Source organism: Gavialis gangeticus, unplaced genomic scaffold (genome assembly GCF_001723915.1).
Source record: "Gavialis gangeticus isolate Ggan-Ray unplaced genomic scaffold, GavGan_comp1, whole genome shotgun sequence".
In the NCBI taxonomy this organism is placed as follows: domain Eukaryota; kingdom Metazoa; phylum Chordata; order Crocodylia; family Gavialidae; genus Gavialis; species Gavialis gangeticus.
In genome coordinates, this window is record NW_017729033.1 from 69,015,838 (window position 1) to 69,035,661 (window position 19,824).

The window sequence follows — 19,824 nt, forward strand, 5'->3', positions numbered from 1 at the left end:
TGGAAATTGACCTTAACCCAGAGTCTCTCAGCAAGCCTGAGGGGAGAGCAACAATGGTGACACTGTGATGGGGGTCTACTACAGACCACCAACCAGACCAGGAGGAAGTTGTGAATGAGGCTTTCTTTAAATAGCTAGCAGAAGTTTCCTGATCACAGGCCCTGGTTTTCATGGGGGACTTCAATCACCCTGAAGTCTGCTGGGAGGACAATACAGCAGTGCATAGGCAATCCAGGAAGTTTTTGGAGAATACTGGGGACAACTTCCTGGTGCAAGTGGTGAAGTGGCAAATTAGGGGTCATGCTTTTCTTGACCTGCTGCTCACAAACAGGGATGAACTGCTGGGAATGTCGTAGTGGATGGCAACTTGGGCAGCAGTGGCCACGAGATGGCAGAGTTCAGCATCCTGAGGAAAGGAAGGAGGGAGAGCAGCAGAGTAAGCGCCATGAACTTAAGAAGAGCAAACTTCGACTCATTCAGGGAACTCACGGGAAGGATCCCCTGGGAAGCCAGTTTAAGGGGAACTGGAGTCTGGGAGAGCTGGCTGTACTTTAAAGAAACCTTACTGAGAGTACAGGAACAAACCATCCTGATGCACACGAAGACTAGAAAGAATGGCAGAAGGCCAACTTGGCTTAGCAGGGAACCCTTCAGCAAAATAAATCACAAAAGGGTAGCTTATTAGAAGTGGAAACTTGGACAAATAGCTAGGGAAGAATATAAGAGCATTGCTCGAGCATGCATGGATGAAATCAGGAAAGCCAAAGCACAACTGGAGTTGCAGCTAACAAAGGGATGTGAAAGGTAACAAGAAGGGTTTCTACAAGTATGTTGGTAGCAAGAGGCCGGTCAGGGAAAGTGTGGGTCCTTTACTGCAGGGTTTCCCAACCACTGGGCCACAGCCTGGTACCAGGCCGGGAAGGGTTGGCTCCCAGACCATGGCACTAGCCCCACTCCTGTAGATGCCTGCAATGAGGGAGAGAGGGAGTCGGGCTGAAGCAGGCACAGGACGGAGCCGCAGTTTGTCTGGGAGGTGCAGGCAGCTCCCGCTGCTGCATACACCCTTGGAGGGCATGGGGGGGGGGGGCCCCTGGATTTGCACATGGTGGGCCGGGCTGGGGCCGGTGCAGCGCAGGACTGCTCCTGGAAGGAGTGCAGGATGGAACTGCAGCTGGTCTGGGAGGCGCAGGTGGCTTCTGCCACCATGCAACGCTCATACAGTGCTTGCCCATTCATATGGCGGCTCCCACTGCTGCTCTGACCGCTTGTCTGGGAGGGTTTGGCAGGAGGGCCTGTACCTTCAGATCTGCACAGGGCAGGCAGGGTGGGTCGGGGCTGCACTCCAGGAGGGCAGCAGCAGCACTGGGAGTGGGGGTTATGGCGATGGGTGGCTGCTATCCTCTTCATATGGTTCTCCAGAACTGTTAATGTAGTGACTGGGAATTTTTGCCACATCAGGAATAGCCCTGCACTATCAGAACTGTGATTTGCAGGGAGGATGAGAATGGTTTATTGGTGACTGTGGACAGGAGATTGTGGGTTAAGATGTATGAAGGCTAAGCTAGGATGTCAGATAAAAAACTTTAAAATAAAATGAAATAATGCATGAACTTTAGAGCAACAGCCGCATAGGTAAGGACTGGAAGGTGCCAGAGGTTCAGCAATTAGAAAGAAAATTACATAGAAAGACTCAACAAAATTGATGACTAACATTTCAGACATAGCCAAAAAAACAGAGAAAGCAGCCTCTCTCAATTCCTCTTCTATAGAGTATTCAGTCACTCTCCCAATACTACATCTTCTGCAACCTTTATCTAACAGATTCTAATACTTATTTGTGAAAATTCCAGACTATATTCAGTTAAAGATGTTTTAAAAATTACTTTTTTCCTCTTCGTATGATCCTCCAGAGCTGCTACTGTACCGAGATTCTAGCCTGTGGTGCTGGCGGTTCAGATTACTGTTCAATCCACTGTAGATGTCTAGATGTACATAGCTGCAGGAATGAACACACTAGTGCTAGTAACAGGCATATTTTATGGTAAAATGATTTAACTATTCAGTGCCTTAGAGTAAGGTAGCTCATTTCAAGGTAGCTATATATAATGCAAAAAAAATTTCTCAGCGAAGACCATTCATAAAAAAAAAATATTTCATGTAGTAGCAAATTAAACTTCATCCCTCTATTAAATCTGTCAGGAACTGATTCCACATTGCAGTAATACCAGTTTAGGCATCTCAACTAGACAGTCCACTGTGAAAATATATTCCGTTAAAACAATTGCATTAATATGTAGCTGAATACAATGTTTATGTAATGTGCATATTCAGTAATACATGCATAATAAATGATGTTTTTGTAGTAACACCATAAGCACTTACTGACTTTCTTAAATGTTAATATTAGATCTTATTGATCAAAGATAAATATTAACTGAAGTAAAACCAAGGTTAATCATTTCAAGGGAAATAAGAGAGTTATGAATTCAGAGTTTAATAGGCATTTTGCAAACCCCAATGAGCTTAGTCAAGCTGATCTTACTCTTCATTAAAACAGTGAAGTCAATATTGACTTTTAGTGAAGAGCAAGATCAGCTTGAATTAGCACAGCTATTCATGACAAAAATCCTCATTTCCACTTCATGCTGTAAAGAAAGGCAACATAATGAACCCTAAAAGCACAATTTCCAAAGACAGGAAGACTCCGTTGGCACCAGCACTTAGGCTGCTTTCAAAGGACCCTGCAGTCCATATGCCCCAAAGGGCCATATCATGGAGCAGATCACAGAAAGCACCACTGTAGATACCTGGATGTTACTACTGAAAAAGGCTATGGGAGTTTAGCCAGACCTTCTGAACTGTTCAAGTTACTTTGAAGATCTCTACAGCCCACAGGTCAGCAGGGCAAGAGAGTATCTACAACCCATCTTTTATTTACCCCCTCCTTGTGGATTCTGAGTTTGGTACTGTATCTCCTAAAAGCACAATTCAGAATACTACAATGAATGTCTTCCCTAAAAACAGCTGTAAATCATGCAGAAAGTTATACCTGTATGAGTATGAGCATTCTGCAATAAGAGTGTCCACACAGGACCTTATACCAGTATACGTAAATAGTTAAAATACTTACAGAACAGGGGTTGGCAACACTTTTAGCTGAAGTGCCGAAAAAACTTCAACATCTACTTTGTAAGGTGCCAGAGTGCTGGCACGCTAGAAAAACACAACTGGGGCTAGGGGTAGGTGGCAGGACACACTGCATATTAAAACATACATGTGGGGGGGATGTTGTTTTGTTTTTACAGTAAATACCAGCTTTTCTAAAAATTCTAAACCTGGTGACAATAAAACAAAACTTCATGCACTACCTTTGCTGTTGTGTATTCTTTTTTTGTTAAGCATGTTGTGATGAAAGAGAGAGAGAAAGAGAGAAAGAAGAAAAAAAGAGGAAGAGAAAATAGAGGGAGAGAAAGAGGGAAGGAGAAAGGAAAAACGAAAGAGAAAGAAAAGAGAAAAAAGGAGGAGGGAGAGAGAACGAACCAGACACACATGCACGCACACTGAGAACAAGACACATGGAGAACCACACATGCATGCATACAAGAGAACCGCACATGTGCACAGTAGAACCACGTGCGGAAACAGAACCAGACACACAAGCGCACACACACATGCCCAGAACCAGACGCAAAGATGCACATGCACACACAAAACCAGACACAGAACCAGACACATGCGTGCAACCAGGCTGCTGGGCTGCAGGACAAAGACTGACCTAATGATGTCCTACAGTGGGAAGGAGAGACTGCAACAGGCTGGGAGAGGAGGGGAGTGGGTGCAGTGCAATCCTGGCCTCACTGCTCTCACCTCAGGCTCTCCTTGGCCAAGCAGCTTTGATGCAGCTGCAGCAAGGAGCCGAAGCGATGGTGCTGTTCCCTGCCCCTCCAGCTGTGGCTGCGCCTGGTACGGCAGGGCTGGTGGCTCCCCATCCCACAGCGCTCCCCTGTTCTCCCCACCCTTTGCTCCCCCATGTGCAGGCACATCCCTCCCTGGCAGCCTGTGGGAGGATGCATCAGGGCAGCCTAGGAAGAGTTATAGTAGGCGCTGCTAAGCGGGAGGAGGCGGGAGTGTTGGGAGCCTGCCTCTCGGGCAGTGGTACAGTGAGAGCTGCAGAAGGGGCTTCACTGCAAACTTAAGGGTATGTCTATACTGCAGTTAAGATGTGACTGTCACAAAGATAAACACATATGAGCCTAGCTTTAACCTATCTAGATTAGGCAGTAATAACTATGTAGCCACAACTGTATGAAGACTGGTAATGACCACGGCACTTATTCAGCTTTTCAGGTGGGTTTTGCAGCCACTATTGAATTTCAGGCTCTCATGGCTGTCCTGTTGCTGGTTCCTGAGTCAACCAGTTTAAAACTGAATACAAGCATGTCTACATAAGCTGCAGTCACACCTTACTTGCAATATAGACACAGTACAAGTCATCAGGATGCAGTTTAGTTGTATTAGTTACCAGGTTAGTTGCAATAGTAATCTAGGTATTTTTACTTTAATACTTACTTCTCCTCAATACTGTCTTTGGCATGCTTATTCTCAGGATTGCCATCTGTGGGAGCTACCATTGTATTGCTACTGGAAGTGGTACCTGTAAATTAAGGACAAGGAGAAAAAAGTTAAGAATAACTTGAAAGGGGAAGTCCCTTCCCTCCAAACAGAAAACAAAACAATATAAAAACAACCTTAAGCAGTGTTTAAGGATTGTTGTAAATTAATTTATCTGCAAATCCTGGGTCTATATTTTCTTTGAACTGGGCCCCTGTTATTATTTAATGCTATGTGTATGTTAGGTGCTTTACAGATAGACAAGATGACATGGGTGAGATTGTGCGCTGAGCCTCAAAGAGGCAAAGCACAGAATTCATTCACTGTTCAGAGTAAAGAGAAGTAGCTATTATGGTTGCCCAGGCTGCTTTGGAGAGCTGTCTTCCACAGAGCTCAGTGTAAACCAGGATTATGCAGGTAGTATTTAAGTGTCCTTTTAAATCTTCAGATTCTTTTTTGTTGGATTCAAGAGGAGCAAGTCCCCAGCCCCATTGGCTCCACCTTAATTTAATTTGCCTACGTGCCCATGCTGTTAAATTACCAATTTAAAATAAATATATATAAGCTTATGTAAGATTTCCTGCACGTTCAACTTATTAAAAAAGAAAAAGAGTGCAAATGTTGAGTGTAGACGAGACCCAGACGACAAGATGCATGCAAAATTGATGTGCATTAAATCAGTAATCTTTTAAGGTCAATCTTCTATTCGTTAACTTTAGTGAGAACTTCAGATGCACAAAAAATGGCAAGGTAATAAAATTTATTTTTAATTAGAGACTATATTTGGTATCTATGTATACCCCTTTGTATTTGGGGTAACTAACTCACAATTATATATTAACCTCTGAAACACAGTAATAACCCAGTAAAATTTATTTTTACCTGAAGTGACAGAAGGAATTTTGTAACTGGAAGTGATGCGGTAATACGGTGGATTATCCATATGAGTGACTCCAGAGCTGACAGGATCTGTAAGCTGTAGTTCACTCACCAGTTCTTCCAATAACTGCATTGTTTTATCTCTACCCAAATAGACAATTACTTTCTTTACCTGCAATTAAAGAATGAAAGGCAATTTAATGTCTTATTTTAGTAACTTATGTTTAAAAACAGGGAAAAAAAAAATACTATGAGAGGCACACCATAAGCCTTTCCCTTTAGAAACACACCATCTACTTCTTATTGTAAGGGAAGACTTGTATAACCCATTCTAGTTTAATAATACAGGCAAAAGCTATCTAAGCAGTTCTAGATTAATAACTGCAATAAATATTAGAACTATGACACAGAGATAAGATGCTTTACTGAAATTTCATAAAAGTAAAAAACAAATCTAATGTCCTTACTTGTAAGATGCTGGCTTATTAATATAAACATGTTTATATAATTAGATTTTTCACCATTTTTGCCAGAGTTTATATTTTTCTAATTTATTTTAAACGGAATATGAAAATGTATGGTTTTTAACCAATTTCACTTTCAGGTTCTCCTGATTAAACAGAACAAGTATAAAGTGGTGGATGGACAGAGTAGACAACCTTCTATGACCCCTATGGCATTATGATCCATACAGTAAATGAATAATTTCTTAAGATCATAGAAAAGCAGGGCTGGAAGGACCTTATGGGGTCCCCTAGTCCAGCCCACTGCTCAAGGCAGGAACATTCCCGACTAAACCATCCCAGCCAAGTGTCAATCTAACTGGCTCTTGAAAATATCCAGAGATGGAAATTTCAAAACTTTTCTATCTGGATTCAATGCTTGACCACTGTCCTAGTCAGAAAGTGCTTCCTAATCTCCAACCTAAATTTCCTCTGCTGGAATTTGAGGCCATTGCTCCTAAGTCTGTTCCCTACAGTCACAGAAAAAGCTCATCTTTTCTCTGCTAAAAGCTCCTAACCACTTTTGTCACTCTGTGCTGGAGTCTTACCAATCTGTTTACATCCTTCCTGAAGTGGAAGACACAAAACTGGACACAGTACTTCAGATGAGGCCTCACCTGTACTGAATAGCACAGAAAAATCACTTCCCTTGATTTGCAAGACTCTCCTGTTAATACCCAGTATACTGTGGATTTGGGGGGTGGGGGGGGGGTTGTTTGTTTTTTTTGAGACCAAGAACAAACTTTTGGCTCATATTCAGCTGTTGGCTCATATTTAGCACTGTCCTTCTCTGAAGTACTACAGCCTAGCCAGTCATTCCCCATCTGTATTTGTGCATTCAGATATCCAACTCCAAGTGCAGGACTTTGCACTTGTCTTTGTTGAATCTCATCTGATCGACTGCAGACTCCAACCTATCTAGGTCATTCTGAATCCTAACCCAGCCCTCTAGAGTGTTTGCAACTCCACCCAATTTGGAGTCATCCACAAATCTATTAAGCATGTACTCAATCCTATGGTCCAAATCAAAGATATTAAACAATACTGAACCCAGGACAGACCCTGGACAACCCACTTGATATCTCCTCCCAACCACACATCGAGCCATTGATGACTACTCGTTGAGCATATGATCCAACTAGTTATGTACCCACCTTACAATACCGTCATCTAGTCTGTATATCATTAGCCTCTTAATGAGAATGTCATGGGAGACCATGTCAAAAAGCTTTACTGAAGTCAAGGTATATCACATCTAATGTTCTCCTTCATCCACAGAGCCTGTCCCCTCATCATAGAAGGAAATCAGGTTGGTCAGACATGACATGATCTTGGTGTATCTGTGGTGGCTCTTCCTGATCACCTGGTTCTCCTCTAAGTGCTACACAACAGATTCCTTGAGAACCTGTTCCATAATCTTGCCAGGCATTGAGGTGAGACTGACAGGTCTGTAATTTCACAGATCTATGATTCTATCCTCCTTACCTTTCTTAAAAATGGGCACTATATTTGCCCTTTTCCAATCATAGGGCATCTTACCCAACTCTCCATGAGTTCTCAAGGAGGATAGCCAATGGCTGTGAAGTTACATCAGTCAATTCCTTTAGTAACTTGGGGTGAATTACAACTGGCCCTGCTGCTGACTTGTTGCATTGGGACTGCTTGCTTCTGCACCCTTAATATGGCTTCTTCAAAGTGCAGCCAGCAGTCCTGGGCTCCTTTTCCCTTCAGACTTGCTTCCCAGGGGAACTTGCCCACCAGTTCCCCGAGTTTATTAAATCTATTTTTCTGAAGTCAAGTTTAAAGCCTTCCTCACTAGATTAGGAAACCTGTACATGAAGAAAGTCTTCCTTCTCATTTGTTCATCTAAAAGATGATGCTACTTGATAATCCCTGGCTGACATGGTTCATTCAAGGATATTACCATGCACGGCACTACAGAGCAGGTGTTCCCTAGGAAGTCTTAAAGCACATAAGTGCTGAAGTTGATATAGAGCCATCTCCAGGATGAGGCTATAACTAATTTAATTATCTCCTCCATGGCTTTCCTTCTTAGGACATGTAAAAGAAACTGGGTACAAACGAAACTCTGACTTAACATTTCTGTTGAACAAAATATTGCATTTACTGTTGCCAAAATTACAAGACATTTTCCCTTTGAAACTGTGACAAGAAGGATCAATCTAGACTGATCAAGAGAAAAATGACTGCATTACTTTTTGATAACAAACAACAGGTATTATCATTATCACAGGCCAACTAGGTAAAATTCAAAAGAAAAAAAAATCGAATTCATATAAGCAAAAGTTTACTACCATCACATTAAGCCAAAAGTCAGAGAGACGTGAAGAATGAGAACAGAAAATGTAGTTGCTTGCTAGCTTTGTATCTACACGTGAACACATACTGAAAAGTAGAAAACGTTTTGGAGTTCTCAAGTGTCATGCTGCAATTCACTAGGGATGGACAACCTGTGTCATGTGTGTCACTTATGGCAGAAGGAGCCACTGAATGGTATGCAAGGCCTGGGCTGGTAAGAATGTTATCGTTAACATGGCAGCTGTGCCAGCTCCCTCTGGTACAGCAGAGGAAGCTCAGCCATAGAAGCTGGGCAGCCCTGCACTCTTGAGAGTATGGTGGGAAGGGGTTAAACAGAATCACATCATCCCCCCACCACCCTCCAATATTTTTGTCATGGAAGGCACAGCACCTTACCCAGTAGTAAAGGGGAAGCAAACAAGGCACCAGGGACCGCCCATGGGAACCCACCTTGTGGGTCTGCTGCAGCTGGCTGTAGAGCTGGCAGCAGAATCAGGGTGGCCTATTTAGTAATCTTCAATGAAGAGTTGCTACACATCAAATCAAAATTTAAAAGTAAGGGTATGATGGAGGACTGCAGTATCAAACACTTACATAAGGCAAGAGACTTGGTTCACTATTCACTCCACAGATGCTGATCAAAAAGTGCAGAATTATTTTCAGATTCTTTGGCCAGCTGTCTGCTAGAGTAGTCCAGACATTTTCTATCTCTGACCATGCCACTTCATCACCATACTAGAAAACAAAATTAGGATATCCTTATGTAAAGCCTGATAACAATACCACAATAACTTCAGATTAAGGATCTTCCACTGAATAAATCAAGCAGGAGGTAGGAAAGGGTGACACCTTGGAGACTTAATTAGCTCAGAGGCAGCAGTGGTGGTGGCAGTGGCAGTAGAGCAAGCAGCTGCAGACCAGGTGGCCTCACTGCCATGGCAGCAGGCGAAGAGGCAGAAGGACGAGCTAGGGCCGCATGGGCACAATCCTCACTTGCTCCTCCTCCTTTCCCAACCCTGCTGCTGATGGCCATGGCCACAGGGGTCATAGGGCCTTGGCAACTCATACCCACCCCTGACCACAACCACTGAACTCCCTAGTATATTGGTAGCTTAGCAGGCCACATGGAGTGGCTCTGTATGTTTGCTTTAGCCATTGCCATACACCAAAGCTTCCATGTGTGCTCCTCCTCTTTAATACATTCCTCATGTTTACTGGAGGATCACTACAGCAAGCGAAGTAACAAGTTGTGTACAAAACATGGCTGCCAGCTATTCAAATCTGACTGGAACTTTTTTGAGTTTAACCAATGCATTCCATCTACTGACAGTCCTGACCAACGTTGTGGAGACTTGTGGCTGCCAAGTTCCAGAGATATTTAATTGTGAAATGCAACCTCTCCCTACTAAGAGCTAGTAATGCTAGAACTCACTCTTACCTTCACTATTTCCCTGTTGAGTCTGCCGTAATAGGAAAAATAACTGATACCGGGAAAGTGGACAGATAGCAAGCGGACAGATAACTACCAGCAACAGGATCTACAATTCTACCTTACTTAATGTTATAGATATTAGAAGAGAAAGGAGAGGAAAGATCCCCTCCACCCAATATTCACAGAACCTAGTGTTTCTGGGGAAGAGGAAGGATGCAGTCTGGGATGCAATCGGTTTACTTGAAGGCCAGAAGGCAAAGAATGACTGAGGAGAAAATACAGCAAGAGAGGACACAAACAACAAAAAACCTCACACAATCTGGGGAAACCAACCTGGTTTTCAATATTTTTATAATTATATGAACGGATTATCTGTTTATCTAGAAAGCTACACTTTCGGACAGCAGTTTGAAACCACAGATCATTGAGATAGTCCAATTTAAAACAACCTTGCATGCAATGAATTTCATTTAATATTCCTCAGAATGCACACAAAAGCTTTTTTCTAGACACCGGTTTATTTGGAGAAATGGTTTTTGAAAATGATTTTTGCATAAACAAAAGTAAGAATTTTCTGCTACTTAAGGCAGCTTGCCAATGAAAACTAATTGGTATCAAGCACCCTACAGAGTATCTCCTCCAACTCTTGATTTAACAACCCAGTGAAGCAAATAATATGGAACACTATATGATTGATGTTTACCTTTGCTGTCATATACATCAGATTATTTAAAACCATAGCAGTAGCCTGTGGTGATCCCCAGCCTTCTCCTCGTAGCCAGCGTCTGCTGTTTACCATTAGCTCTCTGTCTTTCAAGGAATCATCTTCATCTTCATCTTGTCGTCGGATTGTTGGCAAGGGTTTCAAATCTACCAGCTCAATATTGTTCATCCATGGTAGCAAATAATGTAGCATCACCTGTCTTCCAGCAGGGTGTGCTGTTTGAATTCTCTGGCTTACCTCTGTCATTTAAAGTAAATTGCATACATAAAAATGCAAATCTATAAATATTACTAGAAAGGTCTCTGTATGACATATTTATAGTTTCAATATTTCACACTAAAGTTTTGTTTAAACAACTAGAACAACCTTCCCCCAATAATCCTAATAAAAGCAATGGATTTCAATTAAATGGATTCTTTCCTAAACAAAATTACATTTTAAAGGTCAAATACTGCAGATAATAAGTTTCCATTTTAAACTGTAGTAAAATGTTCTTTGTTAAATAAATGTGTGTTAATTAAAAATAAACTGAAAACCAATTAAAATGTTAGGTTTTCATATTAGTAAATTAAAAAGAAATAAGAAAAACAGTTTTGTCATTTTTTTTCATTTTATAACTGACAATTTATTAAACTAAGAGGAACTTCTTAGTATCTCTAAAATTGACATGGGTTTCGAGTCTGTAGAGGCTTACACATATACTTAAAATCAGCAGGTGAAATGTTGGCCCCCTTAAGTGAATGGCAAAACTCCCATTGACTTCAAGAAGGGCCAAGATTTTACTTAATATGTAAAATTAAGCATGTGCATTAATCTTTCCAGGATTAGTGCTTTAACAAATGCATATGACTTCATGATTCCATCAATTCAAAGAATAGCTGTCCTTTCTCTACAAAAAACTTAATAAAGCAGTCTCTTTCCTTAAGATAGTAGCTCAAAAATGTGTTAAGAACAAAATAAAGAATGTTTTACTGTAGTTTCATAATCTTTCTAAAGGATAAGCTTTGCAGAGACCTGAGACAGACTTGTTTGAAATTTGGACTTAAAAAATAAAAAATATATTATTTGGGCACTGCTCCCGCATGCCAGGCATCCAACCAGGGATAGCTCGCACATTCAGCTGTGCTTGTGAGTCTCCAGCAGCCTGGGGAGTCTGCAGTCAAGACTGGGGACTTTGACTAGGCTGTGCCAATGGTCCTGCTAGGACCAAAGCCAAAGGTTCCTGGCTAAAGGGTCTTGCTCCTCCACTCAAGGTCAGCATCAATCACCATATTTGGGGTCAGAAAGGAATTTTATCCCATGGTTAAACTGATATGGACTATGGGGGGTTTTGCCTTTCTCTGCAGCAGGGGGCATGTCCCTCCACCTGGGATCTTTTGAGTATATACTAACAACATTTTATAAAAGCAAGACATTGTCTCATACTGTCTCTGCTTTACCTGTGGCGGGTTAGGGTTTTAGGTCTAGGTTGTGTCAGGGTTGATGGTTGTCTTGCATAGAGTTTAGATTATGGTTTGTATGAAATGGTTTGGATACAGATGATCCTGTTTCAGGCAGGACATTGGACTAGATTGTCCTCTGAGGTCCCTTCCAGCCCTATTCCGTAATAATTTTGACTGCTTACAGACGTGGAAAAAAAATGGCGCTTTTAAGTTCGGCATGCTCCTATACCAAGCACAGTGCATGCTCAGAAGAGACATCCCATTAATTGGACCCACCTTGCCCAACGTCTGCATACACTGGGCACATCAGCAAGGATTTTTTGCGCTTTTATCTAGCAGCTGATTCAATTAGTTATTAGATAAAAGCACCAAAAAGCCCCACGGAAGCACCCGGTCTATACGGATGCTGCAGAGCTGGGTTAAACTAACATGCTATCTCTTCTGGTAAAGTGCTGGATTTTTTCCAACCCCCTCCCCATGTCTGTCGGCACCCTTTATGACCTACAATACCAGATGTGCTATGTTAGTCCATGGGAGCCACTGTTTAGGATGTTACAGTGATGCTCTTTTAGGATATATACAGCAAAGAAGAAAATACAAAGATGCGAGAGCTAAAGAGAACATTTTTAAAAGCATAGTAAAAAACAGTTTTAGTACCAGAGATGATACTTTCATGGCCTGGTTAGTCGGTCAGTCAAAACAACTGTTTCACTTGAAAAACATTGTTTCTGTCATTTTATTCAGATTTGAAAAGGTAAAAATTGCCATATGATAAACTTAGCTTCCTCCACCCATAATTACATTGGCTTTAGATGTAGTGACCTAGCTGGAGAAAGGATTTTAAAATTTTAAGGCATGTTACCACTATACATCACCTGAGAAGATGGCAAGAGTTAGCTCAGGATATGTCCTTGCCAATTCTTCTGACAACTGATAATATGACACAGAGTACAGGTGTGGCAAAGGAGAAGGCTGACTTAATACTCCATCAGTTCTCTGAACCTCCAGTTTATGAGCGTAACGAAACATCTTGGGTTCCAAGATCTGTAGAAATAAAATTCAAGCACTTGAAACTAAATAGAGTTATGATAAAAAGGTTTTCCTCTACCAAAACACAATATATATTTTGGGCCATAATTTAAAAAGTTCTAGCTATGAAGGAGCCATAAATTCTTGGCTATCTGGGTTTCTTTGCATTAAAACAAGTCATAGCTATCATTTTCAAACATCTGTTTTTAAGTGGTATTGCACTGAATATATATTTGCCATAATGAAGGTTGAAATGATAGAGCTTAATGGATATTTCCAAATCCTTTTTTCCTGATTAATATAGATCCTGCTCAAAATGACTTTGTGAGGTAATGCAAGTAAGTTTGAAGTGGCAAGACTGAGAGAAGCTAGGAAAGTTGCAGTTAGCACTGTTTTGGCTTTAGTCTGGCTAGTTTTAAGTACGGACATTCACTTCAGGACGGATGGGGAGAATTTCAAAAACACTTGCGGCAAGATCCTATTCCAACTTTTACAAACTTAAATGCAATCCTACTTCACACTGCTCAAGTCTCTGAAAAAATTTAATATCCCTACTTGTGTAACACACCTTCTCAGCCTTAAGACAACTCACAAAAGGCTGTGAGCAAGAGAAGTCGTTCACCTTTTATGTTAATTGTTTTTCAGGATACCACACAAGGCACTGGAAAACTGTGCTGCTGAGACATTGCTGTTGAAAGAGCTAACATTTCACAAATTGCCATGTTTTCCACAACAAGCTGTCTGAACAGTTGTATGCTCACTTTTTGCAGCGCTAGAAGAGAATATTTCTCACTACAAATGTAGTGCCTGTCCATGGCCTTAGGCACCTAATATGTGGGACAGAATCTGGCCCTTGGTAAGCTTACCTCTGCATCCACTGAAGCCAGCAATAAAATTCCTGTTGAATTCAGTGGGAGTTTTGCCAACAGCAAGCACTTTTTTTTTTGGAAATCCTCCCCCTTCCCCTGAGCTCTGCGGCCACACAGCTGCATATCACTAAATAAGATGCATCACACCTTTGTACAGTCCTTTCAGACTTTACGAAAGGATACAAAGGAGTAAGTGGACACTGATACTGTCTACTGTCCCCTCTCCAGCAAGTGCAAGGGAAGCAGGCAAAACACTGGCCACATGAAAAAGGCTAGAAGCAGACTTCTGTGCTACTGGAGAAAATGGGTAACAAGGACAGAATTGTGCTTTTCTATGGGCTTTCTTTTCTTAAGAACATGTAGCACTGCTGTATGACACTTCATTCACACAACTTATCAGGAATCCTCACTCTAGATTTTCTATTTATTTAAAAGAAAATACTATGGACCCATATCTTCAGGTTGTATAAATAGCCATAGCTCCACTAAAGTTATTACACACCAGCTAAGATTTCATAGACATTAGGGCTGGAAGGGACCTTGGCAAGATCATCGGGTCCAGTCCCCTGCCCAAGGAAGTCAGTTGGGGTCAGATCACCCCAGCAAGATAAGCATCCAAGTGTTTTTTAAAAGCATCCAGGGTAGGTGCTTGCACCACTTCTGGGGGGGAGTCTATTCCAGACTCTGGATGGTAAAGAAGTTTTTCCTTAAGTCCAGTCTAAAACAGTATTCCAGCAATCTGTGATTGTTAGACCTTGTCTTCCCTTGGGGTGCCCTGGTGAACAGATGTTCTCCCAGTTCCTGATGCACACTCCTTATATACTTATAGGCTGCTACCAAGTCACCCCTGAGCCTTCGCTTTTCCAGGCTGAAGAGTCTCATGCCTCTAAGCCTCTCCTCATAAGGCCTCCTCTTGACTTCTAATCATGTGCATGGCTCTCCTCTGGACTCCCTCAAGCATCGCCACATCCTTTCTAAAGTGAGGAGCCCAGAACTGGAAGCAGTACTCTAACTGCAGCCTCACCAAAGCCAAGTAAAGTGGGAGAATGACTTCTTGGGGCTCGTTTGAGATGCATCAGTAGATGCAAGCCAAAGTTTTATTTGCTTTGCCAGCTGTGGCATCACACTGGGGGCACATGTTCATCTTGTGGTTGATCATGACCCCCAAGTCTCTTTCAGTTGTGGTGCTAGTGAGTGTAGCACTGCCGAGACTATAAGTATGATGTGGGTTTTTTTCTCCTGAAGTGGAGCACCTTGCATTTCTCTGTGTTGAATATCATCAGGTTTTGATCAGCACACCCTGCAAGCCTGTCCAGGTCAGCCTGAATTGCCAGCCTATCCTCTACTGCGATTGCGCTTTCCCATAATATGGTGTAATCTGCAAATTTAGTCAGTCCAAAGGACTGCACCAAGTCTTTAATATAAATGGAATAAATATAATGCACTTATATTCTCATGTTCATATAACATGTTACTACTGAAAAATAAATCTGAACAATACTAGAATTATATTTGCTAATACACAAGAGTAATTCATTTTAAAACATGAAATATTATAAAATGAAGACTGCTTACAAACCTGTAATAGTTGCATAGCAACTTCATAGATAGCCCTAGTTGAATCAGCTGCTTTAAAGAGTATCAGATTTAAGAGGGTCACTGTATCACACTGGTAATCCCTGGGAAAGAATTGCACATATTTACTTAACATATTTATATTCAGATAATTTAAATATAGATTAATTAAGTAAGTAAAAGGTATGTTCACTTAAAGTCTTGGATAAAATAATGAATGCTTTCAAAAGTTCAACAGTGCAAAAAAAGTAACAGTAAAATGTACCATTTGGGGAAAAAAAGTTTTACATAAAATTACAATTTAGAAAACAAGGTTGTAAGTTTAGGAAATCTTTCTATTACCTGTTTTGGAACACACTAGCTATGGCTTTAAAACAGCCAGCTGCTACCCGCTTGGAACCTGTGTAACACCGGTCCACAGCCCAGTACATGAGGTTACTCTGGTCAGGATTGAGCTCCAATAGCAGCATAACTGCTTCGCACCCTAACTGATGAACCTATATTAAAAAAAAGAAACAATTTCAATTACAAAAAAAAGGTTAAAAAGGCAACAGTTTACAACATATATTTATAAAAATTAAATAAATAGACTAATTTAAAAGCAAAAAAAAGTTTTAAATAAAAAAAAAGAGAGGCCACTGTTTAAAATAAACATTAAAGAAATTGAAGTGTTTATCAATTCCATAGAATTAAATCTTATGTACTGTTGGTCCATATAACTTTATAAAACAATTTGTTTCTCTTTATCCTCTTAAGCCAGTGGTTCTCAACCTCTTTAGACTCAATGATTCCCTCCATGAACTTTTGTAAAGTGGGTAGCACCTTATTTCAAAATTAAATGCATTTATTATAGTGCTTACCTCCTTGAGGGGGCAAGCAGTGGGGGTGGGGGACCAACTAGGCAGGGACAAGCCTGAGTCTGCATCCCCTCACACCTTGCTTCTCACACTTCTGCAAACCCATCAAAGGATCTCACAACACTCAGGCTGAGAATCACTTAAACCCTATCTTCCTATTGTTTCTTATTTCACTTTTGTTCTATCTTAATCTGAGTCTGGTCCTGAAAGCATAGGATGCAGGACAGCACTTAGTTGTATGCCTAAATTCATTGACTGTAATAAAACTTAAGGAACAGGCCTACACACATGCTTATCTGCTTTCCTGCATTGGAGTCCTAATATTGTAACCTTTGTAGTGCAGAAATGTAGTCTTTCTACATATCTCCAAAGTGTCTAGCAAAATGTCTCCTTTTGGCCCCTTGCACACATTACATTTAGCATGTGCATAATTAAAGTTTCAATCACATGATAAATAGTAACTTGGCCACATGTTAAAGCCAATTTATGGCATCACAGTATAGCACATGTGCCACATGGATATTCTGCATATAACATGTAACATCTTTGTGGCTTGTTTGTATTATGCCTCAAACTGAACAGGTGGCAAGTCAGGGCTGACCCAAAACAGATTCCAAACTCAGCTGAGCACAGAGATCTGGCATATAAGACAGACCCAGGACATAGCTGTCTCCTACCCAACCAGTGGAACCTGCCTACGGGCAGCAACTGGGTCCTGGACCCAGCACCCCCCTCCCTTTGATCTCCAGAAGCAGATGGGGATAGAGGCACTGTAAACCTAACATCACGGAGTGTCTCCCTAGTCTGAGAGCCCCAGCTGCATGCCTGCATTTTTAAGTTCCAGGAGCACCTGTGGAAGTGGCAGCTAGGAAACTGGGAGCTCCCTGCTCCACAGCTGCAAGGGCCCCTTCAAAGTGTGAGACATGGGCATCTGAGGAACCAGGAACTCCAGGCTCCCCAGCTGCTTGTGCCTCACACCATGTCCCAGTACACAAGGAGCTTTAAACAATGCTACCCTGCAGGAGCACTTCTGAAAATTTCCTGGGTGTTTGGACCCAGACAGTGGGCAGAGGTTTAGAGCACCCAGGGAGCTCTAAAGAGCAGGCTGAAGAAGCCTCTCCAGACTTCCCCACCATTTAAACCACATGTCCAACAGCTCTGACTGGGTTGCCAGAGATCAGAGGCTCTAAGCAGGGGAAGCCCCAGAGCCATCAGGTGCAGGGTTTTCACAGCCAGCTGATTGTCAGCCTGACCCGGTCTTGAATTGGACCTGGGGCTGTCCCAGTTGGGGCCAATATTTGCTAACTGTCAGCTCACCAAGCTGAGGATCCAAACCTGCCCTGGTGCAGTGTGGGCTTAAGCCAACAATCAGCTGATTGTGAGCTGTAGCCCAAACCTCACTGGAGCCAGTTTGAATCCCTGATGTCGTACTAGGGGCCAGAGATGACAATCAGCTAGACCTGCTAAACCTGCAGGCACTCCTCTTTCAACTTGTTGATCCCAGTCTCCCCCTACACTGGCAAGTAGCAACAGCGTGATGGGATCTGATCCCCAACCCTAACAATCACACTACCTGCTGTGCACGTGACATGGCAGGATATACCACTGTTGGGATTGGGACCAGATCCCATTCCCACATTAAATGAATGTTTGCCAGGGACCTTAGGAGACTGACCCTGTTTAAGTCTCTGAAAGACCCACTATTGCTGTGCTGCTGTTCATGATGTAATGAATCAATTTGATTTGTTTACACATTGTATACAATTTGCCTGCTGTTACTCCTATTCCCTTTCCCTTAATTTCTGTCTGCTTGCTCAGTGTGAGCTACTTGGAGGCCAAAGCCATCTTCCTTTAGTTTTCAGAATGTACGTAGCACATAGTGGGCACCCACTGCAAATCAGTCAGAGTCAATCTGGTGTAGAGTATCTGTGCCAATTCAACTGACCACATTACCTTTTTATCCTGCGAGTCCAAAATATTATCCAGCCATTTGTATAAATAGCCATCTGATGAGAGTCCTACGTTATCTGCAACAGGGCCACAACACAGTACAGCAGACATAGCCTTCAGAAAGTAATTGAAACAATATCCGTTTTTAATAACCAGAATAAGCAAGGTGCAGCTACATCCAACTCTAACATCTGCACAGACAGCACAACTAAGAGGAATTTTGTTTAATATTTTATACAATAAAAAGCAAACCTAGTCCTACACATCTAAATCCCTAGGCAGGAGGATTTCTCTCCCTTGAAAAGCTCTGAAAGCTACCACACTACTTGGGCAGATAACGCATTACTGCACAGAGCTGTGACTGGAACAATAATGAAATTCTATCTCTTTGAGAGACTGGCAGCTGTGGGCATGAAAAGCTAGTATAAACCTGTATGCATCACAGAATGTTGTTACACATTAATTTTAGCAGCTCCTGGAGCAATTAACCCCTGGATTGATCACACATTTAAACCTGAAACTAGTTTTAAGCACACTTAAGGCAGTTTAAAGTTACACTACTCCAGGGCAGGTTTATCTCTGATCTGTGCTACCCAGCTGATGTTCCATTAATGGGTGCCCACTCCCCACAGATGAGCCACCTAAGTAGCAGTCCTCCAGCATCCCAGGACACAGTTCCCCCACCCCTCCTGTTCTGTGTGAACAGAATTTCCACTCTCCGAACTCTACTGCCCAAAAGCCAGTTCTGGCACCAAGGCAACTCCCCCTGTCACTCCCAGGGGTGCAACCTCATCCAAACAGCCTGCAGAGAACGTTCCAGCTAGCCAAGTTACAGAGCAAGGAGGGGACCAGGAGTGGGGTCTAGGGAGGGTGGGGGGAGGGAAACAAGGTAGGGGGTTAGATCAGGTCCCCATTAGCAGGGGCTACCTTTCTGGGTCTGGGGCAGTAGCTCCTTCAAAAGTATCTTCCCTTACCACTCCCACCTCCCAGACACCCTGGGAAGCATGACCAGCACCTTTCACACCCCAATTTCAAATCCCAGTGTGTTAAAACATGAGACCTTCTTTAATTTACTTCCTCTTTCTTTTTAATTTTTTTTATTTTATCTATCAGTGACTGACTTCCTTCATTATTCCTTTCCCTTTCCCCAGCCCCATTTCCTTTCCACCTCCCATTTAATTACCTACCCTTATCCCATTAACTCTCTGCCTTCCAGGTTCATGTTCCTGGCCCACCAACCCACCACACCCCCACCCCAAAGCAGGGACAGAAGTCTGCCTTGGCTCACCAGCCCTCTAGTGGCCACTCACAGCTATAGCTTCTAGTCCGGCCCCTGCTCATCAGCCCTCTAGTGGGAAGTCATAGCTGTACAGGTAGGGAACAGTCAGAGAAGGTTTTTAGCTTTAAGGTGGGATGACCAGGGATCTGGGTTTTCCATTTGCTGCAAAAAAACATTGATTTCCTCCTTTAAAGGAGAAAATCATGGAGTTTTTCCATGATTCACAGTAATCAGTTTTCTTGCAGGCTGGAAGTAACATGTCCACACACGTGGCAGCCAGGCAGCAGTGGAGAACAGCTCCCACAGGTAAATCTATGGGTTGGGGGCCCACAGGCAATACATCAGGGTGGCGGGG

The 19,824-nt window shown here is 42.3% G+C and overlaps 1 protein-coding gene across 5 annotated transcripts in view; it reads right to left on the bottom strand.

The window, feature by feature from the left end:
* The window catches only part of FRYL (FRY like transcription coactivator), a 376,409-nt gene that overhangs the window by 93,546 nt on the left and 263,039 nt on the right, over positions 1 to 19,824 (bottom strand). For all 5 annotated transcript variants that reach the window (XM_019525974.1, XM_019525975.1, XM_019525976.1 and 2 more), the window contains 9 exons: positions 18,194 to 18,304; positions 15,726 to 15,880; positions 15,388 to 15,487; positions 12,786 to 12,954; positions 10,448 to 10,707; positions 8,907 to 9,047; positions 5,494 to 5,662; positions 4,570 to 4,654; positions 1,884 to 1,996 (listed from right to left, as the gene is read on the bottom strand). In XM_019525974.1, the coding sequence (XP_019381519.1) occupies positions 1,884 to 1,996; positions 4,570 to 4,654; positions 5,494 to 5,662; positions 8,907 to 9,047; positions 10,448 to 10,707; positions 12,786 to 12,954; positions 15,388 to 15,487; positions 15,726 to 15,880; positions 18,194 to 18,304 (1,303 nt within the window). The remainder of the gene's footprint in view (positions 1 to 1,883; positions 1,997 to 4,569; positions 4,655 to 5,493; positions 5,663 to 8,906; positions 9,048 to 10,447; positions 10,708 to 12,785; positions 12,955 to 15,387; positions 15,488 to 15,725; positions 15,881 to 18,193; positions 18,305 to 19,824) is intronic.